Source organism: Trichechus manatus, unplaced genomic scaffold, assembly GCF_000243295.1.
Source record: "Trichechus manatus latirostris isolate Lorelei unplaced genomic scaffold, TriManLat1.0 scaffold00143, whole genome shotgun sequence".
Classification (NCBI taxonomy): Eukaryota; Metazoa; Chordata; class Mammalia; order Sirenia; family Trichechidae; genus Trichechus; species Trichechus manatus.
The window spans coordinates 2,413,199-2,435,363 of NW_004444079.1; the positions used below are offsets into that span (position 1 = coordinate 2,413,199).

The 22,165-nt window shown below is 45.0% G+C and overlaps 1 protein-coding gene across 4 annotated transcripts; it reads right to left on the reverse strand.

Annotated features, from left to right (window-relative positions):
- Positions 1–9,080: 9,080 nt before the first annotated feature.
- On the reverse strand, positions 9,081–19,567 carry HINFP (histone H4 transcription factor). 4 transcript variants are annotated; one of them, XM_023739919.1, is made up of 11 exons: positions 19,521–19,562; positions 18,524–18,563; positions 14,473–14,660; positions 12,754–12,983; positions 12,389–12,500; positions 12,055–12,207; positions 11,449–11,526; positions 11,244–11,364; positions 11,023–11,161; positions 10,804–10,928; positions 9,280–10,258 (listed from the first exon to the last, which is right to left on the reverse strand). In XM_023739919.1, the coding sequence occupies exons 2-11, from the start codon at positions 18,559–18,561 to the stop codon at positions 9,835–9,837; spliced, it is 1,608 nt and encodes a 535-aa protein (XP_023595687.1). In that variant the 5' UTR covers positions 18,562–18,563; positions 19,521–19,562; the 3' UTR covers positions 9,280–9,834. The 4 variants fall into 4 exon arrangements, with proteins under 4 accessions (XP_023595689.1, XP_023595688.1, XP_023595687.1 ...); XM_004385632.2 differs by lacking the exon at positions 18,524–18,563 and having other exon boundaries at positions 19,521–19,567; XM_023739921.1 differs by lacking the exons at positions 14,473–14,660; positions 18,524–18,563 and having other exon boundaries at positions 9,081–10,258; positions 19,521–19,537.
- Positions 19,568–22,165: the final 2,598 nt, after the last annotated feature.

Consider the following 22,165-nt stretch of genomic DNA (forward strand, 5'->3'; position numbering starts at 1 on the left):
GGACACAGGAAATCAGGGGTGGAAAGGAGGAGTGTGCTGTCACAGTATAGGGAGAGCAATTAGGGTCACATAACAATGTATGTATAAATTTTTATATGAGAGACTAAGTGGAATTGTAAACTTTCACTGAAGGTACAACAATTTAAAAAAAAAGGAAAGAAATCCAGATGTCCAGAAAATACTCCAGACCAGTTAAATCAGAATTTCTAGGGGTGGAATCCAGTTATTCATATTTTGAAAACTCCCCAGATGGTTCCACTGGGCAGGCAAAATTGAGAGTCATTGCCCTAATCCCTGGGTTAGAACCCCGGCCATGCATAAAACACTGCCTGGTCCTGCACCATCTCGTGATTAGTTGTGGATTGAACCATCGTGATCCATAGGGTTTCACTGGTTGATTTTTCAGAAGTAGATTGCCAGGCCTTTCTTCCTAGTCCATTTTGGTTTGGAAGTTCCACTGAACTGTTCAGTATCATAAAAACATGCAAGCCTCCACTGACAAACGGGTGGTGGCTGTGCTTGAGGTGCATTCACCAGAATCAAACCCAGGTCTCCTGCTTGGTATGAATTATAGCACTGAATTAGTAATGCCCCCCCCCCATCCGTGTAATGAGGATGATAAAAATATTGCATATCTGCCTTAAAAGGTTTCTTATGAGGCTCAAGAGTTCAAGTGCTTAGTATCAGATGATGATTCTTTATTCTCAAGAATAGACCTACACCTTTACTCTCCAGGTCAGACTTACCATGGTTCAGGCTCACCGCCTTTCCCCAGGAGAACCTCCCATTTCCTTTTCAAAGGAGGGAAAATTACATTTATTGAATACCTGTTATGTGCTAGGCACCCGGCATGGAGTTCTCTGGGGAAGGGGCTAGGTCTGTCTCTTTCTCTGCTGTACCCCAGAGCTTTTATGTAGAAAATGCACTCAATAAACACTTGTTGATTGAACTGTCTAACCAGTCCTCACATTAACTCTCTACCACGTGTCCCACAGGATGGACCTTTGACTCTCTAGAACAATCACCTCTAAACCCTAAAATAGACCCTCCTTGTTACTCAAGAACAGTGGTTCTCAAACTTCGGCACACATCAGAGTCATCTGGAGGGTTTGTGAAAACACAGATTCCTGGATTCCACTCCCAGAGTTTCTGATTCAGTATAGATCTGAGGTGGGGCCAGAGAATTTGCATCTTTAATAAGTTCCCAGGTGATGCTTATGCGGCTGTCCAGGAACCACACTTTGAGAACCATTGCTCAAGAGACCCTTCATTCCCCGGTCTAGACCTCACCATCCTCCAGACAAACCCCGTATCCCTCACACATACTTTCCGTCAGTGTCAGTGCCCAAATAGACCTCCCCCATTTTCCCAAATAGACTCTCTCCGACTAGGAGCAGATCCTCCTCCTTTTTCTAGGCTCCTCCCCAACTCCCGTACCTTCCCGCCCCCTTGCCCCGCCCCAAACGAAGCCTCCACCCAGGGCAGCTTCTCTTGATCCAGCAAGTAAAGCTGATGATAATTGGCTTAAGAGGAGCAAGGCAGGAGCAGAAAATTCCCATCTCAGCTCAGTGCCAGGGGCTAATCTGCTGCTCTGGGCAAGGATTTGTGGGAGAAGCAGTTGGTAAGGAGCTTTGTGGGCCTATGGAAAGAAGAGAGTAGCAGGATCCTACTGGAGCTTGACAGGAGTTCAAATGGGGCTTTGGAAATAATTCAGTTCTGCTTCTACCACCCCACCTCCCTCGCCCACCATGACACAGACTCTGTCTCTGGACAGACTGACTTTAGCCCTTTCATGGACCAGAGGATATATATGCCCGTGTTATATTTTTCTGCCCTGGAGGTTTATTGGCAGGCATTAGAGCCACTTTAGTATGTTCTGGCATCCTGGCAGATACTGATGCAACTGCCTAAAAAACAAGGAAGTTGGTCTGCAGCATATAGTAGTTGAGAGCCATTCGTATGAAGGGATGCTTTCTGGAGGAGTGATTATGTGAAATTTTTGTGTCTTTTGGCCTCTGTACAGCGAGATAAGGCTTGCAAGTATGTTTACTATTTCCTTTGTTTTATTGGGAAGGTATGGTTACCGGCATTCGGAAATATTCAAATAAATGAGTTATTTTTTGGGGTGAAAACGGTTTGTGATGCACTTCCTGGGCCGTGGGACCGCTATGTCCCACCAGTGCGATGTGCTTCACGGAACATGGTATCGATATGACCCACTCTAAATCGAACTGATAACAATTATGTGCAGCAAGGGCAATGTTTATTTAGAACTTCGTGTGTATCTTTGGAAAACTGAGTAGGATATTTTGTGGCTCAAGTGTAACCAGGAAGTGCAATGTGCCATGGGACTGATATGTGCCTTGTGTGTGATGTGCTTCATGGAACATAGGGCTATGTCCTCTTGCAATTGGCACCCCACTTTTTCACATAATAAACACTACCAACAAACAAAGATTCAGCATTCATTAGATTAGTGAAAAAACATGGCATCACCAAAAACTTTAATAATTTATCCATGAAAAGATTAAGGTGTATTTGTCAATGTAAGGACCCTCTGCTGGCCACTTGGAGAGATGCAGCTGAGGACCGGAAAGGAGGAGTGGATAAAGAAGAGAGAGATTAACAAAGCCCTTCTCCCTCCCTAGGCAGGCTTCTTGTTCCCTGCCCAGCAGAGTCCACCATCTCAAATGGCTTCCCTGAAGCAGGCGGTGAAGATGGGCCTGGGCACCCGAGTGGGGATGTGGAGGGGGACATACACTGATTGCCTTTACTGATTTGCCGGAGACCTTAGGCAGAATCTCTGCAATGCTTTTCTTTTTTTTTTTGTAGTTAATAGATCTTATTTTTTCAGTATGAGTCAGAATCAACTCGATGGGAGTGCATTTGGTTTTGGGTACTTTTTTAGTACAGTTTTAGGTTTATAGAATAATTGCACAAGTAATATATGAAGTTCCATATACATGCCCCCTCACCCCCAACACCCTCTGCAGTGTGATGGATCGCTTTTATATGGCCTTTCTCACCATGGTCTTGTGACTCCCACCAAAGACTGGGTGGAACTGTGCAAGTGAGGTGCTTGTGGCCCACCAAGGGGATTGGATAGCTTGCTAATAACATAAATAAGGTACATGGCACCTTGTAGGGGGGACCATGCAATAAGGTGTGTGGAACTCTGGTGAGGGGATTGGTCAGTTTTGCCATCATGCTAGGCTTAAAAGAGAGCCAATTTTAGAGCAGAGAAGGGACCTGACTACCTCCAAGAAGAAGAAATGAGAGCAGCGTGCATCCTTTGGACCTGGGATCCCTGCGCTGAGACTCTTCTAGACCCAGGAGACAGAGGGCGAGAGAGAGAGCTGTAACAGCGAAGATGGCAAAACAGGGAGAAGCAGTGGCAGAGAAATGATGGCAGCAGAGGCGGCCAAACCAGGAGACCAGTAGGAGACGGTGCAGTGGGCTGTCCTGATCAAAGAACTGTATCCTGAGTGTTCCTGAACCTGAATTTAACCTGTTATTTCCCTAATAAACTCCATAACTGTTAGTATAGTCTGTGGGTTCTACGTGACCATTGCAATGAATTATCGAACCCAGCAAAGGAGAGTGCTGTGGTGGGAACCGTTGGATGGTGGAGGCGTGTCTGACTTCGCCTCATAGGAACCAGCCTTGGGCTGTTGATGCTGATAATGATACTCTCTTCTCCTCCTGAAGTTAGAGGAGGTCAGATGCTGCCCCAAGCCATTTTTACACCCCCTCCCCATACAGTTGCCCCTATTATTAACATCTCGTGTGGTATATTTGTTACAATTAATGAACCAATATTGATACGTTATTTTTAAATAAAGTACATAGTTTACATTAAGCTTCACTCTTTGTGTTGTTTGGTTCTATGGGTTTTGACAAATATATATCATGTCTCCAACCATGACAGTATCATCCAGAAGAGTTTCACTACTCTGAAAGTTCTCTGTATTAAAACGAGACTAAAGGGCACACTAGCCCAGGGGCAAGGACTGAAAGGCAGGAGGGGACAGGAAAGCTGGTAATAGGGAACCCAAGGTCGAGGAGGGAGAGTGTTGACGTGTCGTGGGTTTGTTAACCAATGTCACAAAACAATGTGTACTAATTGTTCAATGAGAAGCTAGTTTTTTCTGTAAACCTTCATCTGAAGTACAATAATAAAAAATAAAAACTCATTTGTGCTCCACTTATTCACCCCTTGTCTCCCTCCCCTCCACCAACTTCTGACAACCACTGATCTTTTTATTGTCTCTATGATTTTGCTTTTTCCATAATGTCTTATAGTTGGAATCATACAACATGTAGCGTCTTCGTATGTCACATGACTGGCTTCTTTCACTTAGCAATATGCATTTAAAATTCCTCCATATCTTTTTGCGGCTTAAATAGTTCATTTATTTTTATCCATCCACCTATTGAAGGACATACTGGTTGCACCCAGCTTTTGGTAATTATTAATATATCTACTATAAACATTCGTGTGCAGGTTTTTGTGTGTGCACAAGTTTTCAGTTCATTTGGGTAATACCTTAATTATCCAATGCTGCTATAACAAAAATACCACAAGTAGACGGCTTTAACAAACAGAAATTTATCTTCTCACAGTGTAGGAGGCTGGAAGTCCAAATTAAGGGTGCTAACTCTAGGGGAAGCCTTTCTCTCTCTGTCAGCTCTGGAGGAAGGTCCTTGTCTCTTTGAGCTTCTGCTCCAAGGCCATCTTCATGTGGTTTGGCATCTCTCTTCCCCCATCTCTCCTCTGCTCGTTTGTTTAATCTCTTCTGTATCTCAAAAGAGATTGACTCAAGATACACTGTACACTAATCCTGCCCCATTAACATACCAAAGACAACCCATTTCCAAATGAGATTATAACCACAGGCATAGAGGTTAGGATTTACAACACATATTTGGGCACAAAATTCAATCCGTAACAGGTAACCCAGGAGCATGATTTCTGGATCATATGGTAAGACTATGTTTAGCTTTCTAAGAAATTGCCAAACTATCTCATAAAGTGACTGTACCATTTTGCAATTCCCCTCCCCCCCAGCAATGAATGAGCTCTCCTGTTGCTCTGCATTCTCACTAGCATTTGGTATTGTCAGTTTTGCTTTTTTTCTTTTTTTTTTTTTTAGCCATTCTAATAGGCATATAGTGGCATCTCATTCTTGTTTTAATTTGTAATTCCCTAATGACATCTAAGGAGCACTGGTAGCACAATGGTTAAAGACTTGGCTGCTAACTGAAAGGTCGGCAGTTTGAGCCCACCAGACACTCCAAGAGAGAAAGATGTGGCAGTCTACTTCTGTAAAGATCACAGCCTTGGAAACCCTGTGGGACGGCCCTATTCTGTCCTACAGGATTGCTATGAGTCGGAATCTACTTGATGGCAACAGGTTTGGTTTGGTTTGGAATGACATATAATGTCAAGCATCTTTTTGTATGTTTATTTGCTATCTATATACCTTCTTTGGTGAGGTGTCCAGATCTTTTAAGCATTTTTCAGTTAGGTTGCTCTTATTGTTGAATTTTAAGAGTTCTTTTTATATTTTGTATACAAGTCCTTTATATGTTTTTGCAAATATTTTCTCCTAGTCCGTGGCTTGTCTCTTCATTCTCTTAATAGTGTCTTTCACAGAGTTGGCATTTTTAATTTTAATAAAGTCCAACTTACTCATTTTTTCTTTCATGACTGTTTTTGGTGTTGTATCTAAAGACTCATTGCCAAACCCAAGGTCACCTAGATTTTCTCCTGTGTTGTCTTCTACAAGTTTTATAGCTTTGTGTTTACATTTAGGTCTAAGATCCATCTTGAGTTAATTTTTGTGAAAGGTATAAGGACTGTATATTCTGTACCCATTGCTGTCAAGTTGATTCAACTCATAGCGACACTATAAGACAGAGTATAACTGCCCCCATAGGGTCTCCAAGGAGTAGTTGGTGGATATGAACTGCCGACCTTTTTGGTTCGCAGCCAAGCTCTTAACAACTGCACCACCAGGGCTCAAGGACTGTCCATAGATTCATTTTTTGCATATGGATGTCCAATTGTTTCAGCGTCACTTGTTGAAAACACTGTCCTTCCTCCTTTGAATTGCATTTGCTCCTTTGTCAAAGTTCAATTGACTGTATTTGTATGGGTCTACTTATGGGCTTTCTATGCTGGTCCATTCATTGATTTGTCTATTCTTTTGCCAATACTTCCCTGTCTTGATTACTGTAGCTTTATAGTCTTAAATTCAGGTAATGTCAGTCCTCCAACTTTGTTCTTCAGTATTGTGCTGGTTTATTCTGGGTCTTTTGCCTTTCCACGTAAACTTTAGACTCAGTTTGTTGATATCCACAAAATAATTTGCTGGGGTTTTGATTGGGATTGCATTGACTGTATACATTAAGTTGGAAAGAATTGACATTTTAACAATATTGATTTCTTTCATCAGTTTTGTAGTTTTCCTCATATAAATCCTGTACATTTTGTTAGATTTATGCCTAAATATTTCATGTTTTGGTGCTAATGTAAATAGTAGAGCCCTGGTGGCGCAGTGGTTAAGAGCTTGGCTGCTAACCAAAGGGTCAGCGGTTCAAATCCACCAGCCGCTCCTTGGAAACCCTCTGGGGACAGTTCTACTCTATCCTATAGGGTTGCTATGAGTCAGAACCTACTCGATGGCACCTAACAACGATGTAAATAGTATTGTTTTTAATTTCAAAGCTCAATTGTCCATTGCTGTTATATAAGAAAGCAATTGACTTTTGTATGTTAACCTTATCCTGTGACCTTGCTATAATCATTAGTTCCAGATTTCTTGTTGATTCTTTGGGACTTTCTACATCGATAATCATGTCATTAACAAAGACAGCTTTATTTCTTCCTTCCCAATTTGTAATACCTATTCTTGTCTTATGGCACTAGCTAGGACTTCCAGTACAGTGTTTAATAAGAGTGGTGGAAAAAGACAACCTTGCCTTGTTCCCGGTCTTAGGGATAAAGCATTCAGTTTCTCACCACTAAGTATGTTAGCTGTAGGTTTTTTGTAGATGTTCTTTATTGAGAAGTTCCCGTCTTCCTGGTTTGATGTTTTTATCATAAATGAGAGTTGGATTTTGTCAAATGCTTTTTCTGCATTTACTAATATAATCATATTTTTCTTTTTTAGCTGTTGATGTGATGGATTAATTTTTGAATGCTGAACCAGCTTTGCCTATCTGGAGTAAATCCACTTGGTTGTGCTGTGATTCCTTTTACACATTGTTGGATTCAATTTGCTACTATTTTTTTGAGGATTTTTGCATCTATGTTCATCAGAGATATCGGTCTGTAGTTTTCCTTTGTCTTTGATTTTGGAATTAGGGTAATGCTGGCCTCATAGAATAAGTTAAGAAGTGTTCCCTCAGCTTATATTTTCTGGAAGAGATTACAGAAAATTGGCATCATTTCTTCCTTTAAATGTTTGGTAGAATTCACCAGTGAAACTATGTGGGACTGGTGCTTTTTTTTGGAATGTTGTTATTGATTCAATTTAATAGATATAGGCTTATTCAGATTTCTCCTTGTGTGAGTTTTGGTAGTTTGTCTTTCAAGGATTGGTTCATTTCATCTAAGTTATCAAATTTATAGGGGGTGGACTGTGAGGCCTCCTAGGGAATGGCAGGTACTCAGGTAGTCCAAGAACCAAGCTAGAAAACCATGTGTCTGAATGTGCATTTTCCTGGGGAAAGTGTCTAATTTTTATTAGATCTTGAAGAGGCTGAAAGCCCCAAAATCAAAGAAACATTTTATGTCTGTCCCATTTCTCAGCTCCCTGTGTCAATTCTTAGGGTCTCTGCCACTCTGGAAGGGTAAAGGAAATCCTCTCAGGGGTCGTGGTTGGGCAGGAAGCTCCCAAAAAAGGATTTCTGAGCTGTTTTAAAAGGACCTAATTTAAGTCTTATAAAAACAGTATGTGCCTATTGCAGAAAGAATTAGGAAAGAAAAATCTCTTCCTTAATTCTGTCAGTCACTTACTGCACTGCTACTGTAACCCAGACATCGTGACAGGTGCTAAGAACATAGATGCATAAAACCCAGGACCTGCCTTTGAGGGACCTAAAGTACAGAGGGGAGGAAAGATTGAGTGTAATGACAGAAGCCCATTAGGGTATTTTTAGGAAGCTCAGAATAAGAGTAGATGATATTACTCAGGAAAGGGATCAGGAAAGGTTTCATCAAGGAAGTGACTACAGCTGATATTTTAAACAAGGACGTGTCTGCTATGTCTACAAATGGGTGAGCACATCATTCCAGGCAGAGAAAACTTGGTCTCTAAACAAACATAAAGAGGTATGGTACTTTTTGGTCTGCAGCAGAGGGTAGTAGGCCATGGAAACCAGACTGGGAAGGAGGGCAGGGCCGCACAACCAGACCATATAAGGTTCTGACTTGTGTTTTAGAATTCTGCTAATGATAGGGAATATAAATTGGAAGAGTGATAGACTGCAAGCAGAAACAAGTTAGGAAGCTGCTGTAAGAATTCAGGCAAGAAATAATGAGGGCTTTAAGGTTATGTTAATGCTTTGCTTCTATAAGGGCCCCTAGACAGCGATATGTTCTCAACAATAAAATAAATAAAATTTTTAAAAAACAGAGAGAGATGGTGATACGGAGGAGACAGGAAACATGAATTAAAATTTTTCTGTAAGTAGAGCCACTCATTCCCAGGCTCACTTCCCTGGGATCTTGCACTAATTTCACCACCCATGCCCTGTCCCTCCACCAAATGAGTACAGCCAGTCCCTCTTTGTCCAAACAGGCTATCAGATAGATGAGGACAGAGGCTTCTCTTGTCACGGAGAGTCCTCAAACCCACCCTCCACCCCAGCTTCCTTCTCAGCCCACGGCCCCACAGGTAAAGTACCCTGACCCTAAAGGCAGAGTTCTAATCAGGATCCTGTCCCCTACTTTGCTACTCAGAGGGTGTGGCCATGGTCAGCTGCTCTGTCTTCTTCGATGAGGCCCACTCTTGACCATTCTACAGTGTTGTTACTGTCCACACATGGCCAAATGCCTGGGACCTCTGTGGAGATGGCAGATGCTCCAAGAAGACATGAAGTGTCAGCAAAAAAGGGGCAGGGATCAAGAAGACAGTTCAAAACAAAACCAAAAAACCCTGGTCACTGAAAAGGGAACAAGCCTAATTATTCAGCTCTACTTCTGGGTGGCTGTATCTCCTCACTACCCAGTTGAATGCCACCAAACATAAGGAAGAAGAAATGAGTAACAACCCAAGTGTTTCTTTTATTACCAAAAAACAATTGCTACACACATACTCAGTGCCTCCAATCCCGTCCCTGAGGATAACCACGAAAGTCCTTGGGGTTGTTGGAAGAACCCTTAAGAAGGAAATGGCTGTCTCGTTCTCAATGCCTTGGCTGGTTGCAAGGAAACGGCCCTTGTAGGGGACAGTTACAGGTCACCCCTGGGCCTAAGAACCCTTAAAGATGGGAACGAAGGTGGGTTCACTATGGATTTTAATTATTGTCCAGCATGTGTAGGCGGTTTACAGTTAAGCCTGATAATATCTCCCCTAACCAAGAATACACACATTCATGACGTCCCCCTAATAGAATCCAAACTCCTCAGGATCCCCACAAGACATGGTCTGGCAGTAACAGAAGTCCTTAGTCAGCAGAATGATTCGAGCCTGGTCCAGAGTGGAAGCATGCTGCTCCCAGCACCACTCTGAGGCATCCATTGCCAAGAGCTGCCCATTAGGTATGCTGCCACCACCCGGCTCAAACCTTGAGGCCTGAGGTAGGAATGGTCAGGCTCTGCAGTGGTCACATCATCTGGACCTTGGGCTCCTCAGCTGTTCCCTCAAGTTTTTCCATGATTCCCCCTGAGGGTAGCTCAGTGGGAGGGGGAGGCTCCCCTGGGGCTTCAGACAGCACATAGTAGACAATCTCTCGCTGACCTTCGGCATTGGTCTGATTCACCACATGGATGACAGGGCTGGGGGTGTCCTGAGGGGCTGATAGGGCTGTCCCCTCACCACCCCCACCCTCTTCTTCCTCTTCAGCCTCTTCCTCAGGTCCTGGATCCCCTGGCACTGTTTCTAGAAGGATGCCCTGCAGGCTGCTCTCATGCAGTGAAGCTCCCAGGCCCGATCCATCTTGTGGCTGCCGTAACAGCTGCTGTGTCAGCTCTACGCTCTCATAGCGAACCAGCTGCAGCCGCATGTAGCCATCTTCATGCTCCTTGTACCTGGTGAAGCAGGAGCATAAAGTGCAGTAAACACAGGCAGAGGGATGCTGAAATGGCCTGGAGACTGGCAAGGTAAGGGACAAAGACAAGAGATGGAAGAAGTCCTGGGATTCTAAGTCATGGGAGTTGAAGACAAAAAAGGTTTTTATTGAATATGCAGAAGAAAAGGCAAGAGGGAAAGATCATTAATCAAAATGGGAAGATTTTATGTAGAAACCCAACCCAAAGTGAGAGGGAGAGTGTGTTATGAGGGTGGGGATATTAGCGAAGGATTTATGAAAAGGCCATGGAGCTAACCATCAGGTTCTAGTTCTACCTCTAGCTCTGACAGCAGGACTTAAAGCACCATTTACTATCAGCGCCTTGGGTTCAAAAATCAGAAAAATAATCCTTGCCCCAGCATTATTCTTAGGGTTGAGTCTAAAGGGAGATGGTAGACATCAAAGCACCATCAAATTTAAAGTTTCTGACTTGTTGAAAAGGTATAGGAGAAAATGTGTGTGAATTTGGGGGGAGGGTGACGGGGAGAGGGCTGAGACACATACCGAAAACGGGGGTGCCCTGAGGGCCATTTGAACTGGTGCTTCTTACGAAGATGCACAGTGAGGTTGTTGCCCCGTGTGAAGCATTTGTCACACACGTGACATTTGTACCTTGGCTCTGAGTCTCCCTGATGGGAAGAGGAGGGAGAGGTGAGGCCAGCTCTTCACCGTGGGCTCCCCCACACTTCTGCTAGCCCTTCCTCTTCACCCAGCCCCACTCACTTCATGTACTTTGCGGAAATGGGACTTGATGGAGCAGAGGGATCGGGCACTGAAGCTGCAGTTCTCAAAATCACACCTGTAGGCTGGCTCCTTGCTATGGGTATCTAGGTGCTTCCGAAGGTCAATCAGGTTCTTGCAGCTGCCAGTAGAGGACAGGAGGGGTTGGAGGGCATGGGGGACCTTGGGACACAAGCTGTTTCCTGGCCTCTGGTTCCCCTTACCTGTAGTCACAATAGTCACATTTAAAGGGCCGGTCCTCACTGTGGCGAAAGCGCATATGGTTGCGGAGGGAGGAAGGCAGAGGGCAGGTCATGTCACACAGAGGGCACTTGTAGTGATTCACTGAGGAGCAGAGAGAAAGCTGTGCTTGGAGGGCTGGTGGGCCATGGAGGGTCGGCAGGGAGGCCGGGCCGGCAGGACACTCACCGTGATTACGCATGTGGTCCCGCAACAGCCGCTCTGTGGCAAATCTCTTGGAACAGTGAGAGCACTGGAAGCGTTGCTCTGGGGTGGGGCAGGTAGAAGAAAGAGAGCTGTGGGGGATGGGGAGAGGCACAGGGAGAAGAGAGGGCCAGGGAGAGGGCAACTATCCCAGGCAGAAGGGAACCACCCGGGGAGAAAAACAGAAGTCAGAGAGCTATGGATGGACACAGAATTATGGAAAGGGCATGGGACTAGGAGTCAAGAACCTGAGTTAGAATCCCCACTTCAGCACATAGTAGCTGTGTGATCGCAGGTAAGTGACTTAACCTCTCTGAGCCTCAGTTTCCTCATCTGCAAAAATGGGGATAAGAAACCTACTTCATGGGACTGTTGTAAGGATTAACTGAGATAATACGGGACAGAGTAGATACTGAATGAAAACATTCAGTGAATCGGAATCAGCAGAGAGACTGTGGGAGGTGGCTGACCCGAAAGGCAAATGCAGCCAAGTGGCAGATACCCTCTGTGGCTGCCTCCCCTGGGAACATGTTCCCAACCCCCACTGCAAGCAGGACAGTCTGCACCCACGCCCCTCCTCTGATTACTTACGATCCAGTGAGGTCTGACGACGGATATGATCTAAGAACTTCGTGTTGTTGGCAAACATGCCTCCACATGTAGGGCAGGCCACCACCTTCTCCTGGGTATGGCTGCGGAGGTGCTCTCGAAGCTTACAGCGGTCCTTGAAGGTGCAGGTACACTCTGGGAAGGAAGGCCCACTCAGGTTTCAGCTATAAACCCCCAGAGTAGGCTCTGGTACCCCCAAATCTCCCCAGCCAGCAGCCAACTTTGCCCTTTAGAACTGGTCTCATCCCTGGCTGCCCTAGCACCTTAGCACCCCCAGGGTTTCCTCCAGAGGCCAGAAGTTAAGAAGTGGCCCTACCTTTCCAGCCGCACAGCACCACGTGGTTATCCTTGCCAACGGCTTGGTATTCACAGCACAGGCTGTGTGCTTCCACATGCCGATAGAACCACTCAGGATTGTCGAAGGAGCTCTGTGCCAGGGCAACTTGGGGTAAGGACTGAGGGTAGCTGGAGGGACTCTTATCCCTATGTGTCCAAAAGGGTTTCTTGGCTCTCTCCCAAATTAACTTGGTAGGGATGGAATGTTTGAGGGAGGGGGCTACACAGAAATAGAGGAGAGGCAGTAGCAGGACTCTTGGGAATATAAGGCATCCCTGAAAGGGTCCAGGCATCCTGAGTTAAGATCCCCAACTGCCACCCCTACTACTGGCACTGCCTGCTGACCTCACAATGCTCCCACAGACACAGAAAGTGGTCAGGGATATCAGGGATGACATTCCGGCTCTGGAAGTCCAGGATGCAGGGGCTGAGGTCAGCCTGGCTTTGCAAGGCCTGCAGCCCCCACTGTTTCAGCTTGGTGTGGTAGCAGTGGAAGTAGACATGGCGGATGAGGTCAGCAGAACTATCCAGAGAACAAAAGCCACATTCTTGCCACAAGCAGGAGAATTCTTCCTCTGCAGAAAAAGATTAAGAAGGAAGAGTTTGATACTTTCCAAGCCTCAGCTTTCCCTCCACCTGCGGCGCTTAGCAGGGAGTAAAGAGGCCCGACACTGACAAAATTACTAGGACTTCATTCAGCAAATACCAGTATTTAAGGAAGTGCCAAGCACTGGGGATGTAACAATGAACAGAAAGAGGCCCATTTCTTGCCCTCACATAGCTTTCACTCAGGGAAAAAGAACATTAATCAAATAATCACATTTATAAATATAAAACTATCCAACGCTATCAAGGTGGGGGGAGTACATGGAGCTATAGAAGTATTAAACAAGAGGTAATCTGATCTCACACACACACGCAGAGAGAGGTCAAAAAGAATGTTCACCAAAGTTGGAAACTGTCCCTGTGTCTTTGAGACCTGAAGGATAAGTAGTGGTAAACTAGGTGAAGGAGAGTGTGGTCTGGACAGAGGTAACGCTGTGTGTGCAAAGGCCAAGTGGCAGGAACTCTGAGGCAGCAGGTGTGGCTGGCATGCACTACCTCTGGCTCAGAGTTTCTACTACACCCCAAGGAAGACACTGCTTCCCAATCTGGGACACTTCCCACTCCTCCCTGTGAAACTACCAGTTCTCCTTTCATCCATATTCTACTCAGGATCTGCCTTCCCCAGGAAGGTCCCACTGACCACTCTAATCCACTTCTTTTCTCTCCCACAGCCTTCTCTAAGCACCACATTTTCCATGTTTTACAGGAATATACCTGTTTTGAAAAGTACTTAAAAAAGTATATAATCGTTTCCTAATTTCTTTTTTGTATAAATATTATTTGACTTTTGAAACTGTTGTAATTCATATTCACTAGACTTAAAACAGAATTGAGAGTGCGGGAAGGAGAGCTACTTTTCTACTTCCTATAGATCAGAGTTTTTCAAACTGTGACCCATTAGTGGGTGATGAAATCAATTTAGTGGACTGCAAAACACTATTATTATTATTATTTTTTTAACAAAAGAGAACAGAATCGAAATTTCAGAAAGCATGTAATAAGTATTGCTTCAAGTATTTTTTTCTGTAACTTTTGTGTACAAGGTCATGATAGAAAGTGTATTCCTAACCAGGGTCGCAGTTAAAAAAAAGTTGGGGTAACACTACCAGACAGTGAAAAACACAGGCTTCCAACAGCTTGTACAGAATGATCCTTTTTCGCTGTTTTTAAAAATAAAATCATACTTATCTATATCTTATATATGTATACACATGCAGAAAGAGGTCAAAAAATAATGTTCACTAAAGTACTGCTAAATAATTGCCTCTTAATGCTAGGATGACAGATTCATCCCTTATATCCTTGTTGACTGAGTTTTCTACACGTCCACAATGTTCTTATAAACAACAGCAACAACAAACCACAATCAGGAAAATAAACCACTACTGTTACCCCAGGGAGCCCTCCTGCTCTGGCAGAGGAAGTCAGTTTTCCCCTTCCCCACTCCTGCTTCCTTACCCAGCAGGTCATCCTCCTCTTCCTCCTCCTCCTCCTCAGAGCCGTGGAGGTGCTGCTGCAGGTGCTGAGTGACATGCTCACAGAACTCCTCCATGGCCGAGCACACAAAGGAGCAGGACCCCCACTCACACTGCAGCCCCAGGTTTTCCTTTCGGGGAACTTTCCCAGGGGGCGGCATGGCCTTTACCCTATAGAAAGAGGAAGAAATCCACAGCTGCAAGGATTCCACCAAGTCCCACTCGCGTAAATAGCTAGGATGGCAGCCTGCCTAGAAGCAGCAGGCATTTTTCCAGTGACCCGTAAGAACCCTGGGCTTTTTCGTAAGAGTGAAGTAGCGGTTTCTCAAACCCCTGGAAGTTGTCTGGTGTTCTTGGGAAGAGAGAACAAAAACTAACATTATTAAGCATCTGCCAGGCTCTGAGCTAAGTATTTTAACAGACATTAAGCTTCAGAGCAACCCCACCAAGAAGGAATTATTCCTGTGGGAGGCAGTACAGTGCTGAGGTTCAAAGAGATGGCTTTGGAGAGGAACCAAAGTTCAAATGCAGGCTCCACTGTCCACCACCTACTATGTGACTTGGTCAAGTCACTTAACCCTTCTACTCCTGAACTTCCTCATCTGCAAAAATGGGGATAACAACACTTTATGTTTTTAATTTCACACTCACCATATGCCAAGCACCATACTAAGCACCTTGCTTACATCATGTCATTTAACCACCAGCACTACTCTCTGAGGCAGGCATTATTTTTAACCTCATTTAAAGACATTAACCAACCTGCCTAAGGCTACACACCAGTGGTGTAGCAGGGTCAGGTCTGGCTGACTCCAAAGTCCATATTCTTTCTACTCTACACAGCCTGCCCATTTGCCCAGAAGCCCCTTATTTCCCACTGCATCATGTCATAACTCCCCTGCCAAACTGTCCAAGTGCCACATGATCAGTCTTTGCCTTACCTGTCCAGTTGTTTATTCCACCACTCCCTAACACCCTCTGGGCAAAAATGTAGATTTCCTTGGAACGTAAGCTCCACGAATGCAGCGATCAGAGCTGTCTACCTTACACAGTACCTCTGGTGCCTATACAGTACTTCCAAAAAAAAAAAAAAACCTGTTGCCATCAAGTCAATTCCAACTCATAGTTCCTATAGGACATAGTAGAACTGTCCCATAGGGTTTCGAAGGAGAGGCTGGTAGATTCGAACTGCCGACCTTTTGATTAGCAACCGAACTCTTAACCACTGTGCCACCAGGGCTCCATACAGTGCTTAGGCATGTGAAAAACATTTGTTGAAGAAAGCTGAATGAAAAACTAAAAGGTCTCAATTTTCAATATGCATACAAATGCAGATTTCCGCAGCCCCTCCCCTAGAACGCCAGATTGAGGAAGGCTGGGGTCAAGCCTAGACATCTGCCCTTTTAACTCAGCCCCTAGGTAGTTCTGTCGCAGACAGTTCCAAGAGCATACTCTGAGGAACACTGGAATAAAAGAAGAGTTTCCCTCATTAAAACAAAACATGAAGCAGCAGAGGATGACTGCAAGCAGAAGTTCTGGAGGGAGAGAGGAGACACTAAGAGGCCCTGACTCTGTCCCCTAAGCGTCACCTTCTCCTTGGGGATTGTCACTGATTCCTGCTACCCCTACTATGGTGAACCCTGGAAGAGGGTGGAGCACTCCTCCCTTCGGCCTACCTAAGACAGATACGAACTCTGCAAAAATTCTTACTAAATACTGACAGGGGAAAAAAAAAAACCCAGAAAATACAACAAGCATAATATCCACGCCTACAAGTACAGGCTTTTGAACCTACTATACCTAAGTGCAAACCCTGGAGGCGTAGTGGTTAAGAGCTACAGCTGCTAACCAAAAGATTGACAATTAGAATTCACCAGCTGCTCCTTGGAAACTCTATGGGGCAGTTCTACTCTGAGCTAGAGGGTCGCTATGAGTCGGGATCAACTTGACGGCAATGTGTAATACCTAAGTGCTGACCACAGAAACCCCGCTTCAATCCTTAGCCTTTCCTCTCCTTAAGAGTCCCAGTCACCCTTGACACTCTGGGGTGTACAATGGTTTGCTAGGTGCCCCCTAGGCCAACAGTGAAGTCCTATTAGGAGAAAATATTGACTGCTTTTATCATGTTCGGCTGGGAAAGTAGGGAAAGCTTTCCCAAGGCAGAAATAAAAACCCGAACCTCCTCTGACTCCTACTACCTGCAGGATCAAGTCCACTTCTCAAATGGGCCTCACTGTAAGGCTTTGAACTGGTTCGTTCCAGCTTGAACCCATGCCGAGAATATGCATTTCCACTCCAGATATACTGAATCAGAATCTACATTTTTAACAAATCCCCGGGTAATTCTTATGTATAATAAAATTTCAGAACCACTGCTCTACTAGTGGTTCTCAGAATTGGTCCCTAACCAGCAAGATTAGCATCGCCTGGGAACTTGTTAGAAATTCAAATTCTAATTGAAAGGGAGCTCCGTTCAGGTTCTCCAGGGTCTGGATAAAGATGCTAACATACTGAGGGCCTACTGTGTGTCAGCCCTGTGGTGAGCCCTCAGCACACTTTATCTCATTTGGTATAAGGGTGCTCCGATTCCAATACAAAGATGAGGCTCTTTCCCCCACACCATGCTGCTTCTCTGGCTTCCTCTGATTCAATCATCCCTGTCCCTGATCACACTAAACCCAAAACCCACTGCTGTTGAGTCGATTCTGACTCATAGCGACCCTACAGGACAGAGTAAAACTGCCCCATAGGATTTCCAAGGAGTGGCTGGTGGGTTCGAACTGCCGACCTTTTGGTTAGCAGCTGAGCTCTTAACCACTGCACCACCAGGGCTCCACTACATTCTTCTAAAACTCTCTGCCTGAGCAACTTCTACTCACCCTTCAAGCCCAAATGTCCCATTCTTGGCAACCTCTTTCCCAATTCAGCCAGGCAGAGCTGGAAAATCCCACCTCCTGCCTCCACAGCACTCTGTATGCACCTGTATTTTTACAGTGGAATGGAATGTCTGTCTCCCCTAAACTAGGAGCTTCTCAGGACAGGGCTGGTCACTTATTCACTTCTTATTCCCAGCATCAGCACAGAGCTCTGTACACCTGGGATGTCCAATAAATATCAGAATATGATCATATTCCAGAAAGACTTGCTAAACTACCCCACCCCTCGGTGATTACTCTTGCTTCTTGTTCCTATGGCTTGCATAGTTGACACCATAAAATCTCACCCCTAATTTTATGCTGTCCATGGTCACTCATGGTCATTTTATGTGTTCCATTCTCATTATCCAACTGGAGTATAAGCTGCTTCTGAGCAGAATCTCTATTACACCCGTCTCTGTCCCTATCCTGGGCCAGGCATAATGCTGAGCACAAATATTCTAAATGCATCCGCATTGTCAGACTATGGCAAGACCCAGGATGCAGGCCAATTAGAGATCTAGAATGACCTGAAACTTAGGCAAAGCTCCCTGACCCCCTCTTTCATTGTCTCTCAACTTTCTGTAATTCCTCTCCTTGCGCCAGCCTGTTTCGACCCTGCAGAGCTGTCGGGCAGAGACTATAGGGTCACCAGTCCTCCTGTAGGCAGAGAACGCAAATGAGGCAACTTGTACACTGGAAAGGGCACCTGGCCAGCTGGCTCTGTTCAAGTTTCCTGTCTCAATGATTTTGCTCTTCCTAAAATAATTTAACATCTATTAAGTGTTTACTATATGCTAAACACTGCTCTAAGAGTTTGACACTTATGAAAACTAATTAATACAACAACCCGATTGAGGTTGGTGCTGTCAGCAGCCACGGTGTGGGTCCCCGACTCATTCCAACCCCAGGCACAATGACACAAAATGCTGCTCGGTCCTGCGCCATCCCCATGATCGGTAGCAGGGGTAAGTACTATTATTATCTCCATTTTACAAACGAGAAAATGGGCTCAGGGGGTTAAGTAATTTACTCAAGGTTACAATGCTAGGAAGTGGAGACAGAACTCAAACCCAGGCAGTTTGGCTCCCTTTTGATTCCTACATCTGCTTGTCTTACCTCTCCTTGTCTGACTCCCTCCTCTTCATAGTCATCATATCTGTACACACAATAACCAGAACACATTTTATGAATTAGCTATTTTGGTGTCGGATTCAGCACACCCAGTTAGAAACCTCCAACATTTACTAGCTACCTGACCTTGGGCAAATCACTTAAGCCTCAATTTCCCCAACGTGGCATAGGAAAAATTATACCTATTTCATTGAATTGATTTAAGGATTAAAACAGATAATGGATATTAAAATACCTAGCATAACACATTGCTAGAACTCAACAAGTGTTAGCAGTTAGTATCTCTGCTTCTAAGGGTTAGATGACCTAAGCACCAACTCTGCAAAAAAAAAGTCAACAGAAGTACAACCTAAGGCATCTCTAACACTTATTTGCATCAGGAATCAAAGTAAGAAGTAGTTCGCAAATAACCTAAAAGGGAGTATATGTTGTAACGCAAGACACGGAATGGACCCTGAATGGTATTCGAGAAAAAGAGGGGCCTCGGTCCTGAAAAGCCTAAACACTCACAATTTGGCCCAAGAGATAAGACTCTGACGCAAGAAGACAACCACCAAAACAAAGCGCCCGATGAGGTAGACCAGGAAAGAGAAATCCCCGAGGGCAGACGAAACAGAGAAGGCTCTCCCTAAGCGGCGGGGCTCGGGCCAAGCCTTGAAGGACAAATAGAATTCGAAGAGAAGGAAGGAGACCGTCTGGGCGGGTGAAACCTCTCACTTGCAGCCCCGCAGGCTTCCGGAATCCTTTCCCCTAAGGCGTGGCGGTGCCCGTGTCTCGGCAGCAGCTCAGCCCCCAGACAAGAAAGCAGGGAGGTTCGAGTCGGGATTAGGGGACCGGGGCACTACAGGCGCTGGAGCAGAAAGCCTGGCCGTGCTGCAAGAGGAAGCTTCGCCAAGGCGATTCCTGAAGAGCCTGACTTTCTGCAGCCGCCACAGAGAGCACCCCAAACGGCGACCCGGCCAACCCGGCAGCTCTAACTTACCGTCCCTCCGCCCGCGGGTCGTTACACCTCTCCTTTCACCCCGGACCATCTCCGGGGAGGGAGCTTGAGCGACGGCCAGCGACAGCCAATCGCCGCTGCGTCTGACGGAACCCGTGTGCTACCAAAACACGGAAGGGGCGGGGATGGGTGGGGCGCGGCGTCCGGGGCGAGAGTGCGGGGCCCCGGGATGCGTGAAAAAGTAGTGTTTGCCGGCCTGGCGGTACTCCAAGAGATGCGGAGGCAGGAATCCCACAGGCCTGAATTCCCACAACTGCGCAGACTCGGTGCACGAGGCCCAGTCGTTTTGCGCAGACCCCCGGCTGAGCGCCGAGTGAGGTCTTCTTCCTCCTGCGTTAGTTAGGTGCCCGCATGGTTTGCAAGGAGAAGGGCGCGGGAGGCTTGGTGCCCAACGCTGCCGGTCCCTCGGCCCAAACTGGGGGCCCTCATCTATTCTTTACCCCCTCATTCACCTTGTCTTTTAAATACTGGTTTTCCTACGCAGTCTTCTCCTTCCGCCAAACTTCTGCCTCATGTGTTCCCCAGGCTCAGTGAACGACGCTGGTATCCACCCACTCGTTCCAAGTCAGAAACCTAAAGTCATACCTCATTCCTCCCTCACTTGTCACATGAATCTATTGCCAAGTTCTGTGGATTCTACCTCCTTAAACACAGGATTTCTCGAATCCACCCATTTTTCCTTATCTTCACCAGCCCCACCCTAGGCCATCCGGGTTTCTACGCTGGTCCCACTGCGTGCACTCTTGCCTCCCTCCAAACCGTTCTCCACAGAGCAGAAGTGATCTTTACAAAATGCAGATCGGATCAAGTCGCCACTCTGCTTTAAAATACTCAAAGGCATTCTGTGACCCTCGGGATAAAGCCTCAAAACCTTGCTGAGGCTTTCAAGGTCCTTTAGCACCCGGGTCCTGCCTACTTCTCCAGTTTACCTTGAATCCTTCACTAGACCATGTTCAGTGAGGGAGGGCAAGGGTTGTATCTATGTTCTTCACCTTTATAGACTCTCACTTAGCCTAGTGGCTGAAACTCAGTAACGGTTCAAGACGTATTTGTTAAATGAATTATGTACCCTAGTAAAGTTCATTAGGTTTGATATTTATTTTATTCCTTTACATGTTTCTATATTTTTTAATTTGCCGATATAAGTTATGTAATCAGAACACACATTAACTATTAAATATAAATAAAATGTATTTAAAGATGCCATTAAAAACAGTAAGATAATGCAATCAGAAATTTGTGCATAAGTTTTGCTGTTAATTGAATTATAGCCTGGTCCCTATTAAAAACAGGGATTTTAAAATATAATTCAAAAGTAATATAAAATATATTTTATCAACTTTATGCATTCAGAGTGCATAGTCATAGTAGTACTTCGCAAATGCCAAGCTCATCTTAATTCAGATTCACTGACGATGACTCTCAGTGTTCATTTAGAAACTGCATGAAAAAAAATTCATTCACAGAGCTGTGTAGACTCAAAGACAGCTTACAGAGCAAAACTTTCAGGATAGCAGGAGACAGGAAGACTGGTAACGGGGAACCCAAGGTCGAGAAAGGGAGCATGTTAACATGTCATGGGGTTGGCAACCAATGTCACAAAACAATATGTGTATTAATTGTTTAATGAGAAACTAGTTTGCTCTGTAACCCTTCTAAAGTACAATTAAAAAAAACAAAACAGCTTCAGGATAGCTCTGGGATTTATGTTTCCAAAATTTGAGGCAATGCCTTGCTGCTGCCCAACCAGAAAAAAAAACTAGAGAGTTGATTCCAACTCATAGTGACCCTATAGGACAGAGTAGAACTGCCCCATATGGTTTCCAAGGAGCGGCTGGTGGTGCTGATCTATTGGTTAGCAGCCAAGCTCTTAACCACTGAGCCACCAGGTCTCCAATTATAAGTGCTGCTGTCTAGCATAGTTTATTTGCATCTCAATCTAGTTCTCTTGAAAATAAGCCACAATTTTGGCTTGATAATTCATTTATTCTTCAAAAGTTGCCACAGAAACTTAAAGCATAATTCATATTCATCAAAAGCATGGATCTCTTCTAAAAGTGTGAAATGGATAAAGTTGATTAAACTGTTTGCATTTCTTTTGGATTCAAGTTTTAAATGCCTGTTTTTGAAACGTGATCAGGCTCTTCTACAAAATATGTGATTCCTTTAGCTCTGGGCAGCTCAGTCCTGGAAGCTGAGGACGATTTCCAGTTCCACTCAATCCACAGGTCCGATGGGAATCTGAATTGCTTCTTGTGCAATTTTAAGTCCAATGTGTTTTGTTGTCTTGTCACATTGGTAAACAAACAAACTGCTCCTCTGTAAACCACTAAAATTTGCATTTCTTAGATTGGGGAAAACAGCTTGCTAAATCTCATTGAGTTTTCATGACCTCGAGTCAAGCATTTCACTGTATAAAAATTAAATAGCCATACTCTACTGCTCTTTCCAAAAATCCCATATCCTGTTGGCTGGTGTGGACACAAGCATGGGAATATTAACAATTCCATCCTGTCTACTCAAAGGCATGTGCCCTGAGCCCCTGTGATGTAGATAAGTCACAGAATGTCAGAGTTAGCTGTGACCTGAGTGATCACCTATGATGTAGATAAGTCACAGAATGTCAG